The sequence below is a fragment of the Apis mellifera genome, linkage group LG1 (genome assembly GCF_003254395.2).
Source record: "Apis mellifera strain DH4 linkage group LG1, Amel_HAv3.1, whole genome shotgun sequence".
Classification (NCBI taxonomy): Eukaryota; Metazoa; Arthropoda; class Insecta; order Hymenoptera; family Apidae; genus Apis; species Apis mellifera.
Window position 1 is genome coordinate 11,752,740 of NC_037638.1, and position 17,777 is coordinate 11,770,516.

Genomic DNA, 17,777 nt, shown 5'->3' on the forward strand with positions numbered 1-17,777 from the left:
AACAAGATATAAAATTCTTCAATTAAACAAAGGAAATTGTTATATAACAAATAAGATTATTAAAAATATTCGCGATTAATCTAAAACTCTAAATTATTATCTTTTACCAGTGCCAAAAAAATCATAGAATATGTATACATGTATAATCATATTTGAATATATATAAATACATGTACACATATGAAAATATCAATATTTTATTAATTGAGACTGGTGCGAGATAAATGAAAGAATGAGAAACTTTATTTTACATGTATTTTGATTCAATTTTGATTCTATTAATATTTTATTATAATATTTATATTATTTAAGAAATTTTCTGTAGTAGATATAATTTTGAAATCTTTTTGCATATACTGTTATGATCTATTTTTTATAATTATTATTTATAATTATTTATTTAGATAGATATGCATAAATATGCACAGTGCAATAAAGTATACTTTATTTATAGAGATTAACGTATTTTTTGAAAAATTGAAAACTTCATAGGGACCAGTAATAATTTTTTTAATTATTCATGTTACTGCTTTCTATTTCTTTTAATTTTCCAACTATGTCTTCTAACTTTTTACGTTGTATACTTTGTTTCATTTGTTTGTTTTTATCTTGTGCAAAACATTGAATATCCATTGTTTTTACATAATGTAGTATAGAATTCCTTTTAGCATAGGAATGAAAAAATGATAAAATATAGCATCTAGTACAAAGAATTATATAAGGAAGAACAAAAAATAAAATACATTATAATAATGAATATATAATTAAGAAACTTACTTTTTGTTTCTTGAAATTTGAAATGGAAACTAAAAGAAGATAAATTGAATAAAATAATTAAATAATCATAAATATTTATATGTTTAAATAATTAAATATTTAATGTTTAATTATGTCTCACTTGTTGTGGATGTCTTAACTGTTTCATAGTAAGATGCTTCCAATTGTTAAATCTCATCCATGCACATGAAGTATTATATATATTTGATAATTCAGATTGTGCCATAGTATGTACTGCAAATTGTGGATTTATAATTAATGGTTCATATTGCAATAATTCTTGTTGATATGAATGGTTGGAATAATATGGATCATATTTGGTAAAATTTTCTACAGATGATATTGCCAAAGAATTTGCCACTGCCACTAAAAAATAGATATGTATATATACATATACATATATATGTACATATATATATATATATATATATATATATATACATACATATATATATATATATATATACATATATATATATATATATAATTTTATATGCTTATAAAAGCATTAAAAAAATTATAACAATTATAACAAACTCTTGGCTTTCTGAATATTTAATAATGTATCATAGTACTGTTTTTTAAATGTAATCAGCTCTGTAATAGATGCAGTTTGTTGTAAAGTATTTAAACTTTTTTGTTTTGTTTGCTTCAGTGAAGATCTGTACATAAATAATTTTGTTAAGTAAATTTGCTGATCATAATCAAAAAATATTAAATTTACAGAGCAACTTTAATGGTACTTGTATAGTAAATTTTCTATGTAGTTCTTTTTTTCACATTCTATTGTTTTTGTTTCATTAACTATATTATTTATACTTTTATGAAGCAGTTTTAATTGATCTGATTTTGAATAAATATGAAATGATTCTGAGGATTTTTTTTTAATATTTTTTTTTGTATTTTCTAGTATATTTATATTTTTATAACTATTTATGTTATTGCTCAAAATATCTAACTGATTATTGTTTTCCAGGTTTTCTTGATTTAAAAACTTGCAAAAATTGGATATAGAAGGAATAACATACAAAGGTTTGGTCTGAGACAATATTGGAAATTCTGTATATGTAAAAAATGTTTATAATATTTGTATACATTGAATTGAAATATGTTAATAATTAATAAATATAAAAATAATTTTACCGATCGAAGTTTCCTGTTCTACACGTTTTAAAAAATTCTGCAAGCTTGTTTTAAGTTTTTTGTGTGCTCTAAAGTTATCCATTAAAAAATTATCTTCTTTTAATGTCTGTAATATTGTTTATAGAAATTGTTATGAACTATTAAAATAATTATTACAAATATGAATTTTCTTTACCTGTATATTTATTATTGTATCTTTAATTTTTTCTTCACTATATACAATATCCATTTTATATATATCTTCCTGAATTGCTTGTTCATCTTTTAATTCTTGTTTAAAATGATTTTGTATTTCCATATTACAAAATCTATTCTTATTTAATTTACTATATTTTTTTATGTTTTTTGTATCTTCTACATTATGTAAAATTTTGCAATTTGTTCCTGTTTCTTCATATCTATTGTCATATATTTCTAAATTTGAGATTTTATTTTTATTCTGTTTATTTGAAACTATATTATTTTTATATAATTTTTTTAAACATATAGTATCCTGTAATATGATTTTTTTAGTTTTTATTTTTGGATAACAAAATTAAAAATATTTCTAAATACAATATTATAATATATATATGTGATATAAATATAATATTGTATATATATATATATATATATATATATATATATATATATATATACATGTATATATATATAATTTATATATAATTTACTATAGTAAATAATATAATAATTGTCATAAACCTGATGTAATGCATGAGACACATTAGTTACATTACATTGATTCCAATTATTAAACTGATCAATAGACAATTGAAAATATTTATCATCCATTGATTTAAAAAATTCTTGATAGTCAGATGTAGAATTTTGATAAAGATTACTTTCATATAGAAGATGAGGAGTATAACTCCATTTTAATTTTGATTGAAGTTTTAATGATTCTTCTGGTTCATTAATATTTGATGAAAGATTTTGTTTACTAGTAACATGAGATTTTATACATGGAATATTATAATTTAATGTATCATACATATAATTCACATGATTATGAATTGTTGAAATTTCATTAGGTGGAAAACCTTTGAATACTTCAGGTACTGAAGACATAAACTTTTCATTTAATTCAAAATTTTGAGATGTATCAATCAAAATATTTTGATTTAAATGGATTTCTGAGTTTTTGTCCAATATTTCTATATTAGGTTCTTTGGAAATTGCAGTAACTCTTAAAAGGAAGAAAATTATTATTATATTCTATCAAAAATATCAAGAAGTGGTTTAATGAAAATCATACTTTTGATATAAAGATTTGGTGTTAGATGTTTTACTTAGTTCAGTAATTTTATATATTAGATTTTTTATTTTATCATTTGATACACCTTTTGGTAATGGTATTATAGAGATTATTTGTTGTTGTATATTGCTATCCAAATTTTCAGATAAAATCAGTAGAGCTTTTAATACACGTTCATATGCAATTATACCATCATCAGGATGATACATATTTAGAAATTGATTTATTGCATTAATAACGTTTGTATCCTTTAAATTTTGTTGTAAAGAAGTCCATGGAAATGTAGAAGTATTATTTATTGTAATGTTCTTATTTTCCATAACTGCTAAAATAAAAAATTAATTGTTTAGTTAGCTAATTCAAAAGTTTTAGCGCGTTTTCGATTTAGTTTATGTCATTTCTCTATTGTATATGTATATGTAGTTAATTATATATATATAATATATAATATATAATATATATATAATATATAATATATAATATATATATAATATAATATATAATATTTATATATTATATATTATATATAATATATAATATATAATATATAACGTATAATATATAATATATAATGTGTGATATATATATATTATATTATTATTTCAAATATTACAATATTACATTATAAATAAAAAAAAAAATATTTTTCTTTACTTACTATCAGAAGAACCTTTTATTTCCATTTCAATATAAATGTTTTTCTATAAAGTGACAGCTTTCTTTGATATTAATACAATTAATTGGTAATTAAATAATGAAAACAGCTGCTTTGATATATTATTGTCAACAAATGAATAACATATTTCTCGCAAGTTCGTTTACAAGTCGATTGAAATCGGATTATAATTTAGAAAGAAAAGCCAGTCTGTGTTTTTATATTCAGTAAATAAAAAATAATAAAATAATTATTTTATTTAATATATAAATAATTGATTATAATGTATAATAAAGTTAATAAAATTAATAAATGTAAATCAAAGTTAAAATAAATTTTTATATTTTATATTATTTTATTTTCTATTATTTTTTTATATGAATTTTTATTCGAATTTATTTTTTTTTCTAAATATTTCTTTCATAAAAATATTTAACTATTTAAATACAATGATAAAAAAATGATAACAGAAATAAAAAAAATTATTTTACAATGTAATATAAAAGAATTGTATTGATATGAAATGACATGAAACACAAGTGTATGTTCTGTATGTCATGGATTATTTTATAATGAGAATATTAATTCTATGCTAATAATCTTAAGAGCTTTGCAAGTATTATTATCTGACCATTACTATAAAAGCGATAACTGAATGTAGTTAAATAATAAATTGGCACAAAATGATTTTGCCAAAAGATCTGATACTTCTTTCTTCTTTGATATTTTTAAGAGTTAGTGCAGCTTTTAAAATTTCTACAAGATCACCATGGATAAACATAACTCCAAAACCTGGTAATATATAATATAAATTATTTAATATTGAAAATAATTTTAAAATTATAATTTCTATTATTAGATTGAAATTTTAATATTTTATATTATTTTATTCATACTTTATATAATTTTCATATAAAAATATGTTTCTAGTTTATGCAAGAGCTCTTGGACCAATATCAGAAATGGATACTATAACAGTACCTTATATATCAAAATCTCCTTTTTTTCCAAAATTTGTTGATCCTAAAATAATGATTTCAAAGAAGACAGATTTATTGACCAATTTATTTGGTAATTTAGGATCTGCTTATCCTATGAGTTTTAAATCATTTATACCATATGCTATAAGTGGATCATCTATATATAGTACAGTTGATAAATCACAATTATTAGGTAAAAATAATGTAGATGATGATACTCATTTATATAAACGTGGAATTTTTAATCCTTTTAATTCTAAATCTTTTGATCCTATGAATTCTAAGTTTGAATCTATATCTCAATTTTCAAACTTAAATACTTTACCTGACTACAGTATGAAGAATGACTTTTCACATAAAAAAAGAAGTATAGATAAGTCTTCTGTAGCAAATCTTAAATCAATTATGAATAATAATAAATCAGAGACAAAAGGTTTGGGATTTCCATCTCTTTCTCCCACTCTTGCTCCAATTTTTGAAGAACCAGAAGAAGATATAAACATAAAAAAGATAGAAAGTGCAACAGTACCAAAACAATATTTATCAGAAATGTTTGAACCATATGATTTAATTGGTCCTATGGTAGATCCATCTATGTTTATAATAAAAAAATCTGCTTTCTTAGATAATTTGTTTAAAAATATTGCTATTACACCATCACTAACTTCAACCGAAGCTCCAACAACAAAAAATACTATTGTACCTTCAGATTTTTGGCTACCATCAGGAATACCAAATCCAATAGTGTATAATGAAAAAGTAACAGAATTTCTAAATAAGTTATTTGAAAATTTAAAACTAAATAAAACTATGACATTTAATGATGATAATATGAATGTTAAAAATGTGGCAAGATCTATTATATCTGATAAAGATAATACACAAGTAAAAATAGCAAGATCTGTTGAAGATTTGTCATCGATTAATGCAGCTAAAGATTCTATTGTTAATAGCATATTATCTGAATTGAGTGATTTAAAAAGTAATATGATAACAACAATGAATGATTTAATTTCTTATGAAAAATCTATAACATCACCAACAAAATCCTTCAAATCATTTGATCCTAGTTCATGGTCAAAATCATTAATTAATGGAGTATTTCCTTTCCAGCAAAAAATGGCTATTTTGAGTCAAGTATTTGATATGCTAACAAATTTACAAAAAAATATTACTTTGGAAATTCAAAATGTAATAAAAACTAAAATCATATCTCCTGAAAGATTTTTTAATGCTAATTATCCAATAATTAATGATGTTTTTTCTAGTAGTATGCCTATTAATATGAGTTTATTGGATGCTATTAAATATAAATTAGATACATTAGATTATGGCATGCCTGTTTCATATATTCCAAGTTTTGATAAATTTGGATCAAAAATGGTTCGAACATTGTTAAAAAATTCACCATTTTGGATTTCTTATCCTAAAAATATAGCAAATATAAAACAAGAAATTAAAAGTGAATCTTTAATGAACGAAAAAAATAATTTCAATCAAAAACAAACACGTTCAGTTAAGATGCAAATACACCAAGGATATCAAAGTTTGCCAATTGATTCTATAGAATCAGTACAAACAGATGGACAATCTACATCTGAACATCAAGGCGAAGAAATCAAATTATTTGTAAGTACTTAAATAGTTAAAAAATTTAATTAAAAATCTAATATATTTTGAATCTATATTTTATAGATTTATATACTGTATATAATAAAATATATAACTATAATAATTAATAATAATTTGTAATATTAAAAAATATTATAAATATATTTGTATCATTGTAAAATAAATAATAATAAAATATTTTATACATATAATTTCATTTGTTTTCAGATACAAATGTCTGTATTATCTAAAATGCAAATGCATTTTCAAAATAATAATTACGAATATTAAATATGTAATTTATATATTATGAATATAGTGAACATGTTTATTTGTTGTAGGATATCAATAATTATGAGGACATAGATAAATGGGTCAACTGGATGAAATATCTGAAAAATAAATATCGAAGATATCAACATCATAATCATTATTAATCTAGTAGGAATATTTCTATGATCTGTTACAATCACAATCTTTTTTCTTTTAATTAATCATCTTTTTTTTACATATAATTACTATATATAACGTGTATATTTGATATCTTTTAATAAAGTATATTTTGCAAAGTATATGCTAAACCATCTATTAGAAAAAGAGTATTAATTTGAAAAGTTTTATTTACTATTATTATTTACTATTTTATTTTTTTATTAGAAAAAGCTTTCTTGAAAACATATTTTTTTATTAAATTTTCTATTATTGTTTATAATATATATTATATGTATATAATATATAAAATAATGTATAACATGGCAACAATTAAATAATTATCAACGCACATGGACGCAATCCTGCATCAAGTGCGTTGTTTTGTTTTTCTATAATCAGCAATGCATTGTAAGCAGGATAGTGTTAGTGTGTTAGGAAACACCAATATTAATGATTGATTTTTAAAGAAATGAAGGATATTTTATTCTTATGTTCAATTTAATTTTTGTATTAACTACATTTTTATCTATTTTTTATATAAAATTATAAAAATGACAGTACTTGTATTAAATTGAATGTTTAATTTATTTTTCCTTGATAAAAATTTGTTTGAAATTAAAAGAAATCAATTATTGCATATTTTTCTTGTTTTATCTTATTTTAATTTTTGATATTTCATGTTATATTAATTATATCTTGTATCAAAAAATTTTATCTTTTTATCATCTGCCTTTTGTCATTCTGGATATAAGATGTTCCATTTGTTGATCAATTCTAAACACCATATAGAAAGATGCTAGCACACTGCTTAAGGTTACCAATAATCCCAAGCCTTCAAATATTAATTTCGGTGCAAAGATTTTCCAAACCATTAAATGTCGACAATGAATCGTTGTAGCAAGCATACTGCTGAATGTCTATAATATGTAATTTTTACATCTAGTTTTAGAAATTTAATTAATAGTAAAATTATATAAAATATAATAAAATATATATATATATATATATATAAGTTTATTAAAAATAATTTTTAAATTTCAAATTATTTTTTTTTATAATATTTATAATATTTATATTTTATTATATATATATTTATTTATATTTAATATATAAATATATATATTTAATTTTATATTATTCTTATAATATTAATAGATCTAAAATATCAAAAATATTACTTACTCTGATTGCATGAAGAAGTATATATTTTCCTGCAACTGAGAAGATAGCAGCATGAAACATAGAATCTTGCTCAAATAACAATAATTCTCCTCTTTTCATATCATTTTCCGAAAATTTTGCTTTAGCTAAGTTCGGAAATACAAGATAGAAAGTAAATGGTACAATAACTAATAATGGTAATGTTGCACCTAATATAATATGTGATCCAAATGTATTTATTCCTGTAATATTATTTATAAAAGTTATATTGAAATTCTTGTAAATAATTTTAAAATAATTAAAAATGTTACCTATCAAAATTGCTGCAAAAAATGTTCCATAGAAATGTCCACCTGTTCCAACAAAAGCAGCATCCCAATGAATAGTGGGAAAAGTTGGTTGATGTCCAGTTCCATAAAAGAAATATTCTGCTATTAAAAACCAACACAATAGTATAGGAGTAGGTACTTCTACAAGTTCAGCTGTTTTTAAAATTATAATATTAAGAATATAATATATAAATTAAATTATTTATTATATATATATCAAAATACTTACATATATTATTAGCATTTCTATGTCTTTCTATTGCCAATAAACCCAAAACAGAGGCACAACATATAAACATTAAAAAGGTACTAGGTGATAATATATCTCCTAATAATAAAGAATATAACAACATAAGAAATAGACTTAATGAGATAAATGTGGCACTATATGCAGTGCTCAAACCATAAACAATTGGTGTTTGATTTATTTCTACATTTTTGCAATAAATTGATTCCTTTATTTTCTTAAATAATCGTGGTACTATATTTTCATCATGATATATATTAATTGATTCCTTTTTGTTTGGTAGTAGAAATATACTGAGTGGACGATAATATAGTACAAAAATTGCAAACAGACTCAATGCATATACTATATTAGGCAACATATTTATTTGCCAAGATAATGTAAATTTTATTTTAAGAAATTTTGGTAATCTTTGAAGAATCCAGAAACAACCCATACAAATACCAATTATAACAGGACAATATTGTCCTACCAAAACACTGGGAGAGAAACCAGAAAGATTTCCACAATTTTTTAACCATAATCTTATTATTGTAATATATAATGCAAGTATAATTAAGGTGACAATAAGTAAATTGTCTGATGTTATAGAACCTGTTTTGCCAATTACAAATGTAGAACATATATATTGTTGTTCTTCTCTACAACGCCAATAACAATAAGATAATCGTATAGAAATACATGCTATTAAACCAGTAACTATTATAATTATTTTCAAATTTGATTTTGTCTGTGATTTTAAAAATGGTTTTGTTTTTCTTTCTATATTTTCATTCATATCTTTTCTTTTTAAATTAAACACAAAAAGCCAAAAAAGTGTAACAACTAAAAAAGATAACATACTGCCTTCTTCAATAATATAGCTATTAGAAAATAAATTACATATTGTGAAAAGAAGTATTATTCTTGTAACATACATTATTTTTTTTAATTTTCGATAATCATATAATTTTAATGAAATTACATCCCAATTTTTAATAATTAACATAGCTAATAATATTATAGATATTATACTAGTCATAAATAAAATAGTATTTTTTAATTCTTCTAAAAGACTAAAGAAAAATAAAAAACTAATTATTAATGCAGTAATTAAATTTACTAAAATAGAATATTGTAAAAATGATGATTGAAATATTTTAGACATACGATTTTCTGGAATGCTAATAATGAGATAAAAAAAAAACAAAGTACAAAACATTAAAAATAAACCTTTTGACATTAAACTAAAATCAAATTGAACCCAAACTTCAGAACATGTATTTTTAAGAAGTTTGAAGTAATTTTGACTATTTATAATAAAAGATTCAAATTCCTCAATAGTAGTTATGCTTTTAATCTGATTGAATAGATAATTATACATATGTTCCAAATTTTGAAGTTGTTCATTAGAAAATAGATAATTATCTGCAGAATATACATTTATATATTTTTTTGTCTGTGCAATATTCCTCCACAATGAATGTAATAAATACCATAAATCATCTTCTAATTTTCCATTTTTTGTTGAACTAGGTATTGAATTAATTATAATAGATCCTAAATTTGAAAATGGTATAGGTATTCCAAGAATTGATGCCAATGTAGGAACAAGATCAATTTGGTTTACAATATTATTAGATAGATCATATTTTAAAAGAGGAATCATAGAATAAACAAACATGGCAGCTTCAATTTCATTGTTGCTATCACCACCATGATCACCGCTTTCTGTCATTCCATGATCACCAACAACAAAAAGTACTGTATCTTCTTCTAAAGATTTAATGATTTCTTTTATAAGAGTATTTGTATCATTTAATTTTCTACTCATTTCAGGATGATTAGCACCATGTTTATGTCCACAATGATCAATTCCAAGAACATGTGCTATAAGAAGAGACCAATCTTTCTTCTTCATTTCAAAAAATATACGATATCTAACATCTTTATCAACACTATCCAGATCCCAAACATTAAAGGATGGTGATGGAAACTGACGTTTAAATTTACCAGGAAATAAATTAGTCCAAGTATCATCACCCATAAAAACAATGCCTTTAGCAATGTTTTGATCAACAATATTATCTTCATTAATGCTTTCAGAAGCAAAGTTAGATCCAATATCAATAAAGGTAGGTAATGTACCTGTGGTAAGACCCTTTAATCGTTGCATAGTTGTTGTTGGAGGATCTGCTATGAACTTATACAAACGTGAATTCATTGGTTGATTTTGTAACAATTCATGAATTATTGGTAACTTATTATGATAATAAGATGAAGTGTAAGTATTATTATCATACCAATATGCAAAATCATATTTTAAGGCATCTATGATTAATAATACAACACGTGATTTTCGGTTAAGGCATGTAATTGCGGCAGTTTCGGGTTTTTGAAGAAGTTCTTGAATGTTGCATTCAGAATGTGTACAATATTTACATTCCGCACGTTCTGGTCTGACAATACGATTCAGCAAAAAGCCACTCGTAAAAACTAATAAACTGGCTGTCATCATATATGAAATCCATCCTTGAAATATTAAATAATTCCATAGTTTACTCATTTTTTTATGATTTATTTTTTTATGTTATTAGAAAATAATGTAATATTAGAACAATTCCATAATCTTAACCTATTTCTTGATGTAAAATTATTCTTCACCATTGTCTCATTATTATAAAAATAATATGAATATTTGTTTGAATAAAATATAAGACAAAAACAATATAAGTATAAGATAAGATAGATAATCAATAATTCATATTTTTAGAAAAAAATATGTAAATTATATTATACGATATATAAAAGACTAATTTTAGTTCAATCATATGGCGCTAAATTTTAAACACGTTACAGTGTCGCCAAGACGGCATGATTTATAAACACTTTGAAAATATATTTTTATGCAATGCTAGTAAAACAGTATTATATCGACATATAATAAAATTGATATTTCAATTTTTATAATGAATTACATTTATATAAGAAAATAAAATAATATTTAATTGATCATGAATTTCTTTTTTTTTTATCATTTATTTAAAAAATATTCTATATTATTCTAAAATAAATAATATAATGATATATCGAAATTTTCTTTTGAATTGAAGATATTTAAAATCGATTATTATTTGCATAACAAAATTGTGAAAAATTTAAAAATATGAATCATCGCATCAAATATCTCAGTATTTTAAACTTAATCAATTTAGCAAATCATATAGGAAATAAGTTTGTTAATAATGGAGATTCAAATTATGAAGCTGATTTTGAACGATTGTTCAAATGGAAATCTCTTAAATGTGGTTTCCAAGAGGTTAAGATCGTCCAGAAACCAATATTTTTATTTATCTATAAAGTACAATGTCCTTCTTGTCAAAAATTAAAACAGAAATTTTCGAAATCTATACATTTGATGGATCTTAGCAATCGGTATGTATTAAAACATTATAATTATTATAAGAATGAATTAAAATTAAGTTTATAATTATTAGAGGACACTATAATGATGCTTAATATTTTCATTTAATCAATAATATTTCATTTATAAATAATATATAATAATTCGAGATCAATAAACAAAAATAATTGAAATTTCTAATTAATAATTATTTAATATTTTTTATTACTGGATTATAGTTTTATAATGATAAAAGCGGATGTGGAAAGTGATAAAATTTTAAATCAAAAAAAGTTTAAGCCAGATGGCGGATATGTACCTAGAATATTATTCTTTACATCTGATGGCGACTTCATTCAGGAAGCTTATAATAAATGTGCAGATGCAGACAAACAATATAAATTTTTTTATAAAAATCCTTCACAAATTATATATACTATGCTGCTTGTTTTGAACAATTATTCCAAAGAACCATTACCAATAATATTTCAGTATGAACAATTATTAAATTTGGAAAATTGTGACATGGAAAATGACATTATTATTCCAACTTTAATACATTGATTAAAATATAAAAAACAATAATTTATTAATTTTATAAAAATAACTTATTGTAATAAATATTAAATAATTTTTTTTATATTTAAAAAATTTTACAAGATGAAAAGATAACATACAACTAAAGAAAAAAAATCAATTAAACAAAAAAAGTATGTTTATTTATATACATTAGTTAAAACATCTAATATCATTAAAGAAATTTTTTTTTATAGAAAAAATATTTTTTTCATAAGAAAAAGATTAAACAATATTAAATATCAACATATTCATTTTATTTTTACAATTTATAAATAAATAAATAAATATATTTAATAAATAAATTTAAGTCCTTTTTACATAATTATTATTTATAATAAACTTTAAATAAAATAACTAATTTTATTTAATTGAAATAAATTGATGAAAATTTAATTTAATAGACGTAGAGAAGTATACGTATATATTTATATATAAGTGTATATATTTATATATATATATTTTTTTAATCCTATATATTATATTTAATTTGTTTATAATTTTAACAAATAAAATAAAAAATTATAAATTTTCAAAATGAAAAATTAATAATGAAGGAAAAGAAAATGAACAATTAGAATAGATGTCGTAAAACTTCTTATGTGAATTAACATGTAACCAATCTGAATGCGAGTTTGCAGCAGGCGTAACCTTTTGGACAATGGTACCAATGTCGAGTCTGCGCTTATACATTAAATACTCTTACACATCAACCTATCACTAGCTAGCAGCTACATCCTGACGGCGCTTGCGTTTGTAACTGTTTCCATATCGCCTAATGCTGTGCCATTGGTTGGTACTGTCTCACTAGGGGATACTAACCACGCCCATTTCATCCTCTTCGACTATACTTGATACACATATGTAGTATATATATCTATTATATATATAATATAATTTTGTTTGCATTGTTTCTCTTTTTTATACAAATTAATTATTTTTTACATTTTCAATTACGATTAAATTATCAAACAATTTATAAACAAATTTATATAAAAAAATATACAATTATATTACATAAATAATACATAATACATAAGTATAATTATTGTTGTTGATAATTAATTATAAAAATAGAATCAAAAATAATGATTTATATTTAAACATATAATGTAATAAGTTATAAAATTAATTACGAGTTAAATTTGATTTTTTAACGATCGGAATAAATAATTTGAAACATTTTATAGATGTTAATGCAAAATTAATAGTTAATCCTTCTTTTCTGATAATTCCTTTTTTTTGGAATAAATATACTGTACTATTCACTATATTTAAAATTTGTTGTTATCCAAATCAAACAATAATAAAATAAAATAATATTAGATTAATATATTTCTATTGATAAAGTGTTTTATAAATTAGTTGTAACTATTATGTAACAAAGAGAAACATAAAAAATTGAAATTCTATTAAATCTAGAAACAAAAATAAAATAACAAGTCGCATAAATAAAAAGTTTTTTTATTTGAATTTAGATAATAGATAATTTCTCCTATAACCATAGCAATGTTTATTGAAAACAGACTGGAAACCATACTTGCGGTTGCACGGCAGATTCCTGGGCAGAGAAACGGTACATAGAAAAGCGTACGCATATGGGTTATATATGGATCTCGGTGTGTTCTGTGTTTGAAGGGTTGCAGATAATATATAGCCCGTTTCGGCGGAGAGAGCTTTTTAGCTTTGACCGTTTCATCTGGCGTTGGTCGTCCCGTGCTATTGCGCCCCGTAATATCGACGATGTCTATACCCATGGTCCGTCACGTTTATTTTTTTTCTCTCTTTCTCTCTCTCTCTCTCTTTTCCTCTACCACACAACCCCCAGCTCGTACGCAGTTCCGACTCCTCCTAGTCCCTCTCTCTCTCTCTCTCTCTCTGCGATTGGGGTTTTAAAAAATGATCCAGGACATTATTTTTACGCGGTCCTCCATCTCTTCTTTCTCTTCTTCCTTTCCGGTCCAGCCGTGATTCGAGTGTCCAGTTCTGCTTCTCCTCCTCGTCGTCGTCGTCGTTTCCGCCGGCGCAGCTTACAATGTGCCGCATCAGCGAATGTGCAAAAATTGAAGAGAGAGAGAAATAGAAATAGGGTTCGCGGGCGGAAGAGCGAGAAACGAGGAGAACGATTTCCCGAAAGACGAGAGGAAGTGAGTTAAATATATAAAAGGGAAGAGGCACGAGAAGGAAAAAGGGAGAAGAGGAAGGGAGAAAAAGTTGCGGCGAGGTGTGAAAGTGAGAGAAAAGAGGGAAAGGGTGAGAGAGAGAGAGAGAAGGAAAAAGATTATATATCTCGTCTCTCACGTCCGTCGATTCGTACAGTCGTTTTCCAGAGTGTGGATGTGGTCTCGCGGATATATCGGTACCATGGAAGCCATTTTCAATTCAATCTGTTAAAAGCACGTCAAAAAGTCATACGGTATTTCACCGGCGTACGGTAGATCGCGGCCGAGACCGTAGGTTCATCCGGCGACGGTGACGCGTTGAATGCCATCCGTACCCTATCTGTACTGTCGAAATATATATGCCTCTGCATATGTCGCCCTGACACCGTTCCCTCTTCTATCTACATCTCATATATTTTTTAATACAAACGTGTTTCGTACAAGTGTCTATAACTCTATCTTCTCGTCCAATGTATTTATCTCTTTGGATTTTGTCTTTTTTTAACTATACAAAATTGGTACATCTATTATTAGTTTTAAATGTGATCGTCTTTTTATCGTATTTATTTTTGTTAGCAATTGATTTTGAGGAAATTATAATTAATTGTTAAATAATTAATAATGTGATTATTTGTTACATAATACAAATTTTTATATATTTACTTACATGTTTGATATTATTGACTTATAAATATTCATATCGTATTATGATAAGTCTAATAATAAAATTATCAATTAAAAATTCGGGGAATCGGGGAAATGTAATTGTTTTCGATTCTGGGTCAATTATAATTCAGAAAATAGAATTAAAGGCATTAATATTTTAGCCCGTTAATACAGAATTATGGTTCAATTTAATAAATAAATACTTTATTTTGTTTAACTTTTTTCTTCTCACACAATCGATTTTCGTTTTCGAGTTATTCGCAAGAAAAATATCTAACATTGTATCATTGATCGTTAAAATGGAAATTTTCTCTTATTCTTTCTTATATAGAAAAGATGGAAACATTGAAAAAGAATAACAATAGATATTATAGAAAAGATTTCCAAGCATCTAAGATTGGGATTGACATTTTCAAAGATTCTCCCACGATTCTTACTCCCTGATCTCACAATGTTTCCAGATGTATCCGATTTAACGATGGTAGCAGGTAAAAAAAAAAAATCGGTAAAGAATTATAAGTTTTATACCAAGTTTTCCCCTTCGAAAAGTTGTTTATATTAGGGGAAACAGGAGATTAAGATCAAGAATCGAGTTACAATGTTTGCCAACATCGCACAGATCGAATCACTTTCGATCGGATAAGAGAGATTAGATCGCTGTATCAAAGAGAAGAGAAGTGCAGGTACAAAACCAGGTTGATCATGATCTCTAATATTTGCGTAGGTGAATGAACTTCTACCTGTCGATATATATATATATATATATATGTGTGATGTAAACGCGGACGAGGAAATCATGTTTCTTTACTTGTTTACAGATAAAGAGAAGTGAAATGAAAAGGATATTTTTTGTTTCGAAAAAAAAACCATTCTAATTGATAATTGATAAAATTGAAAGTATCTTTTTTTTCGTTTTCTAAAAAAATATATTTTGTCTCTCAATAATATTTCATTAAAATGATTTTTCATTATATATAATCTAAGTAATAAAATTTTTATACATTATAGTTATCTGTAATATATTTTTACTAAGATTTTAAATAATTTTTTATTACTGTAATTTACGTCATTAATAACAAAATGTTTCAAGAAATTATTAGAAACTATTTTATTTTTAATATCGAAAAAATTCAATCGCGTATATCTTTGATATGAAACTGGATACAAATGCATATACACGAACGTTTTATTAAACATTATTATAAAAAGATGATCATATTAAGTATTAATTACAGATCTAATAGCTTTACCCATCTATTTAACCGATTAAAAATTCATAAAGTGTGATGAATTCGGATTTACAAATATTATTCTTCAAATATGATTGTATAATTAATAACTTAATTTATTTTGCACTCCTTGATTAATTTACGCCTACAATGTTTTTACGCGGCGCAATTTTGTAATAATTCGCGGAAGCATAAAATCCTGAATTCAACTTATAATTGTATGGATCGTGTAAACGGGAACGCGAGGAGGGGCTGATACTTTAAAAGCAGGTGTGCATTACCATAGCTATTGGTTTATTGATTTATCCATCGGCGCGTACGTACGCTTTGAGTGGCTGATATGCCAGAGTAAAAAATGGTCCGTGTCGGTGTACATATATCAACGGTATCGACGAATACCGCTTCACGTGCGGGCTTTTAATGTTGCTCAAACCGTCATTGCGTTCTCACTAATGACGCACGAGTTGAATTAATCGGTTCGTAACCGCCCTGAAACGTGCCATTCACTCTAGTGTGCACGGTCAAACGCATTACTTTCGTTTTATACCAATTTTCTATTCTACGACCGATGTGATGACGTACACTTGAAAATAAACGTATGTTCTATAAATAAGCTATTTATTTATCGATATGCCGTCGTTTTTCTTCAGCAACGCAACATTGCTGTGCTGCGTGTCAATGTGTTGCAAATGTTAGAAAAAAAAAGAAAAAGAAATAAAAAATAAAAAAAAGGAAAAACAAAGAGAATTTTTTATAATATTTTTCCAAGTAGATATATTAATTAATTAAAAAAATATATATAGTAATTCTATAATTATAGTAATTCAATTTTGATTAAATATCTATAATATAACAGTGATTTCTTTTACTTATATTTTCTATAATTTGTAATAATATAGATCATTTAATTTTAATACTCTTTGAAAATATTTATATTAAAAAAATATAAAAAGGAATCTTAAATTACTACAGATATTACTTTCTAATAGTTCATATTTTCAAATTTTAATACCGGATTACGTGTAACGTGACACAGCCAGTTATACGTACGTATTATGTATAATCATTATTTAAATGTAAATACCGGTTTCTTCGAAAAATATACCGATATAGTTACTTTTGTTCGCATGACTAAGTCAAAAGAGTAATAGTGCCATTGTGCACGATACGTG

General features: G+C 24.0%; 4 protein-coding genes and 1 non-coding gene across 9 annotated transcripts; 3 read left to right on the plus strand and 2 right to left on the minus strand.

The window, feature by feature from the left end:
- Positions 1-318: 318 nt before the first annotated feature.
- On the minus strand, positions 319-2,155 carry LOC100577197. Of its 3 annotated transcripts, none has more exons than XM_026444429.1 (5): positions 2,096-2,155; positions 1,921-2,026; positions 899-1,011; positions 778-806; positions 319-700 (listed from the first exon to the last, which is right to left on the minus strand). In XM_026444429.1, the coding sequence occupies exons 1-5, from the start codon at positions 2,147-2,149 to the stop codon at positions 511-513; spliced, it is 492 nt and encodes a 163-aa protein (XP_026300214.1). In that variant the 5' UTR covers positions 2,150-2,155; the 3' UTR covers positions 319-510. The 3 variants fall into 3 exon arrangements, with proteins under 3 accessions (XP_026300214.1, XP_026300209.1, XP_026300198.1); XM_026444424.1 differs by having other exon boundaries at positions 319-661; positions 899-1,143; XM_026444413.1 differs by having other exon boundaries at positions 899-1,143.
- Positions 2,156-4,346: 2,191 nt separating this feature from the next.
- LOC726722 lies at positions 4,347-7,005 on the plus strand. The gene is made up of 3 exons (XM_026441539.1): positions 4,347-4,625; positions 4,761-6,439; positions 6,763-7,005. The coding sequence occupies exons 1-3, from the start codon at positions 4,514-4,516 to the stop codon at positions 6,856-6,858; spliced, it is 1,887 nt and encodes a 628-aa protein (XP_026297324.1). The 5' UTR covers positions 4,347-4,513; the 3' UTR covers positions 6,859-7,005.
- Positions 7,006-7,152: 147 nt separating this feature from the next.
- On the minus strand, positions 7,153-11,420 carry LOC409860 (GPI ethanolamine phosphate transferase 3). 3 transcript variants are annotated; one of them, XM_006570002.3, is made up of 5 exons: positions 11,205-11,396; positions 8,573-11,101; positions 8,326-8,496; positions 8,036-8,256; positions 7,154-7,770 (listed from the first exon to the last, which is right to left on the minus strand). In XM_006570002.3, exons 2-5 carry the CDS (start codon positions 11,085-11,087, stop codon positions 7,576-7,578), a joined length of 3,102 nt encoding a protein of 1,033 aa, XP_006570065.1. In that variant the 5' UTR covers positions 11,088-11,101; positions 11,205-11,396; the 3' UTR covers positions 7,154-7,575. The 3 variants fall into 3 exon arrangements, with proteins under 3 accessions (XP_393350.4, XP_006570065.1, XP_026297320.1); XM_393350.7 differs by having other exon boundaries at positions 7,153-7,770; positions 8,573-11,420; XM_026441535.1 differs by having other exon boundaries at positions 7,686-7,792; positions 8,573-11,420.
- Positions 7,196-7,288, plus strand: Mir3770 (microRNA 3770). Its single transcript, NR_039465.1, has one exon. It is a non-coding gene; the product is annotated as a microRNA 3770 (primary transcript).
- A 315-nt stretch (positions 11,421-11,735) lies between the features above and the next one.
- LOC113219403 (thioredoxin domain-containing protein 12-like) lies at positions 11,736-12,536 on the plus strand. The gene is made up of 2 exons (XM_026446256.1): positions 11,736-12,004; positions 12,212-12,536. Exons 1-2 carry the CDS (start codon positions 11,736-11,738, stop codon positions 12,534-12,536), a joined length of 594 nt encoding a protein of 197 aa, XP_026302041.1.
- The last annotated feature ends 5,241 nt before the right edge of the window (positions 12,537-17,777 follow it).

What these genes read in the sequence shown, in the direction of transcription:
- LOC409860 (XM_393350.7), bottom strand. Translation starts at nt 11,135, where the DNA reads ATGAGTAAACTATGGAATTATTTAATATTTCAAGGATGGATTTCATAT. An exon ending in TTTTGCAGCAATTTTGATAG is followed by an intron (nt 8,257 to 8,325) that starts GTAACATTTTTA and finishes ATAATATTACAG; the next exon opens with GAATAAATACATTTGGATCA. An exon ending in TACTTCTTCATGCAATCAGA is followed by an intron (nt 7,771 to 8,035) that starts GTAAGTAATATT and finishes TACATATTATAG; the next exon opens with ACATTCAGCAGTATGCTTGC.
- LOC113219403 (XM_026446256.1), top strand. Translation starts at nt 11,736, where the DNA reads ATGAATCATCGCATCAAATATCTCAGTATTTTAAACTTAATCAATTTA. An exon ending in TTGATGGATCTTAGCAATCG is followed by an intron (nt 12,005 to 12,211) that starts GTATGTATTAAA and finishes ACTGGATTATAG; the next exon opens with TTTTATAATGATAAAAGCGG.
- LOC726722 (XM_026441539.1), top strand. Translation starts at nt 4,514, where the DNA reads ATGATTTTGCCAAAAGATCTGATACTTCTTTCTTCTTTGATATTTTTA. An exon ending in AAACATAACTCCAAAACCTG is followed by an intron (nt 4,626 to 4,760) that starts GTAATATATAAT and finishes ATATGTTTCTAG; the next exon opens with TTTATGCAAGAGCTCTTGGA. An exon ending in GCGAAGAAATCAAATTATTT is followed by an intron (nt 6,440 to 6,762) that starts GTAAGTACTTAA and finishes TATTTGTTGTAG; the next exon opens with GATATCAATAATTATGAGGA.
- LOC100577197 (XM_026444413.1), bottom strand. Translation starts at nt 2,149, where the DNA reads ATGGATATTGTATATAGTGAAGAAAAAATTAAAGATACAATAATAAAT. An exon ending in AGTTAAGACATCCACAACAA is followed by an intron (nt 807 to 898) that starts GTGAGACATAAT and finishes ATCTTCTTTTAG; the next exon opens with TTTCCATTTCAAATTTCAAG. An exon ending in CAAATTTCAAGAAACAAAAA is followed by an intron (nt 701 to 777) that starts GTAAGTTTCTTA and finishes TCTTTGTACTAG; the next exon opens with ATGCTATATTTTATCATTTT.